Source organism: Mustela putorius, unplaced genomic scaffold, assembly GCF_011764305.1.
Source record: "Mustela putorius furo isolate JIRA1106 unplaced genomic scaffold, ASM1176430v1.1 tig00000765_pilon_pilon_pilon, whole genome shotgun sequence".
In the NCBI taxonomy this organism is placed as follows: Eukaryota; Metazoa; Chordata; class Mammalia; order Carnivora; family Mustelidae; genus Mustela; species Mustela putorius.
The window spans coordinates 1,623,112-1,625,117 of record NW_025421470.1 but is presented as its reverse complement, the minus strand read 5'-3'; the positions used below and the strand labels follow the sequence as shown (position 1 = coordinate 1,625,117).

Genomic DNA, 2,006 nt, shown 5'->3' with positions numbered 1-2,006 from the left:
AATATGCACTTCTGTCCTCTTTCCTCCCAATCAGAGGCCAGACCAGCTGTTCCAAGTGGGGTCCTGCACACCCAGGCGGGGTACACACGGAGCAGGCCCATGAGCCCATGGCCATCACCCAGAGCCCCAGCACATGAACTGCCAGGTGGAAGCCACAGAGGTAGCCACAGGGAGCCCACACCTTCCCAACAAGTGTCCGGGGAAACCAGGCTCACACCACGGACAGCCAGCCCTGCCCGGAACTGTCCAAGGTTTACAAGCTGAGCAAGATCATGTCCTGACAACAGAACAGGCGCTAATATTGGTCCTCACAACCCAAAACACCAACAAGCAAGGGGGCGTGGTGAGCCTTCACCTGGACAACATAAACATCCAGGAGGGTATAAAATCCGCCAGCCCAACACCTCACACTCACACTCACACACACTCACACACTCACAGCCTCCTCCAGCCCCACCGCCCCACCATGGCCGCATCCGCCCTGTCCGTCTGCTCCAGTGACCGGAGCTACGGCAGCCGCGTCTGCCTGCCCGGCTCCTGGGACACCTGCTCCGACTCCTGGCAGGTGGACGACTGCCCAGAGAGCTGCTGCGAGCCCCCCTGCTGTGCCCCCGCCTGCTGTGCCCCCACCTGCTGTGCCCCCTCCTGCTGTGCCCCAACCTGCTGTGCACCTACCTGCTGTGACCCCAGCTGCTGTGCCCCCTCCTGCCTGACCCTCATCTGCACCCCTGCGAGCTGCGGGTCCAGCCCCTGCCAGTCAGCCTGCACCAGCTGCTGCCAGCCCTCCTGCTGCAGCTCCTCCCCCTGCCAGGAAGACTGCTGTGTGTCTGTCTGCTGTAAGCCCGTCTGCTGCACCCCTGTCTGCTGCACCCCTGTCTGCTGCAAGCCCGTCTGCTGTACCCCTGTCTGCTGCCAGGCCTCACCCTGCTCAGCTTCCTCATGCTGCCAGCAGTCTAGCTGCCAGCCCTCCTGCTGCAGCTCCTCTCCCTGCCAGGAAGACTGCTGCAAACCTGTCTGCTGCACCCCTGTCTGCTGTAAGCCCGTCTGCTGTACCCCTGTCTGCTGCAAACCTGTCTGCTGCACCCCTGTCTGCTGCAAGCCCGTCTGCTGCACCCCTGTCTGCTGCAAGCCCGTCTGCTGCACCCCTGTCTGCTGCAAGCCCGTCTGCTGCACCCCGGTCTGCTCTGGGCCCTCCTCCTGCTGTCAGCCCAGCCCCTGCTCCTCGTCCTGCTGCAGACCGTCCTCCTGCGTGTCGCTGCTCTGCCGCCCCGTGTGCAAGCCCGCCTGCTGCGTGCCCGCCTCCTCCTGCTGTGCCCCTGACTCCTCCTGCCAGCCCAGCTGCTGCCGCCGAGCCTCCTGCGTGTCCCTGCTCTGCCGCCCCACGTGCTCCCGCCAGGCCTGCTGTGTGCCTGCCTCGGCCCAGAAGTCGTGCTGCTGACCAGGTTGAACTTCTGTGTCTGGCACTGCTGTCTTTGCTCCTGGGCACAAATGTCCTCTCTCAGGAGCTCTTACGTCCAAGACCATCCCTCTGCCCGTTGGTGGACACACAGCTGCTGTCTACTGGGGACCTGAACATGCCGCCCATCCTTTCCTGAGAAGAGATGCCCACCAGTCCCTCAGTGGGGGTGGACTGCGGCTCCCCGGGAACCCTCTTCTGTGGGGCCGGTTGCTCGTGTTCCACGTAACAAAGGCCAATCGCTATAATCAATAAAATGTTTGTGTCATGACCTAGAGACCAGTGTTTGTTTTCTCCTCCTCCTCGGACCCCAGAGACCGCTCCAGACTGGAGCTCTTTCTGGTGGAAGCCAACAATAAAGACATATTCTCAAACTCCAAGTTCAAAGCCCCTGAGAGATGATGAGGTCTGAATGTGGCTCTGCACACTCCGTGTCCCTTCTCCACCCTGGGGCCCTGCCCTCCCCACAGTGACGAGCCCTCCAAGCCTGGGCCAGGGGAGGGGGTGGGCGTGGTTGCACAAGGCTTAGACCCTGACGGGGCTTTGGGGT

General features: G+C 62.6%; 1 protein-coding gene across 3 annotated transcripts; it reads left to right on the top strand.

Annotated features, from left to right (window-relative positions):
* The first annotated feature begins 466 nt into the window (after nucleotides 1–466).
* Nucleotides 467–1,438, top strand: LOC106006778 (keratin-associated protein 10-4-like). 3 transcript variants are annotated; one of them, XM_045084346.1, is made up of 3 exons: nucleotides 467–821; nucleotides 933–1,012; nucleotides 1,100–1,438. In XM_045084346.1, the coding sequence occupies exons 1-3, from the start codon at nucleotides 467–469 to the stop codon at nucleotides 1,436–1,438; spliced, it is 774 nt and encodes a 257-aa protein (XP_044940281.1). The 3 variants fall into 3 exon arrangements, with proteins under 3 accessions (XP_044940281.1, XP_044940280.1, XP_044940279.1); XM_045084345.1 differs by having other exon boundaries at nucleotides 467–1,012; nucleotides 1,130–1,438; XM_045084344.1 differs by having other exon boundaries at nucleotides 467–1,251; nucleotides 1,339–1,438.
* Nucleotides 1,439–2,006: the final 568 nt, after the last annotated feature.

Excerpts from the sequence above, each read along its gene's own strand:
- LOC106006778 (XM_045084344.1), top strand. The coding sequence starts at position 467 with ATGGCCGCATCCGCCCTGTCCGTCTGCTCCAGTGACCGGAGCTACGGC. Across the intron at positions 1,252-1,338 it reads TGCAGACCGTCCTCCTGCGT|CTGCTGCCGCCGAGCCTCCT; the intron begins GTCGCTGCTCTG and ends CTGCCAGCCCAG.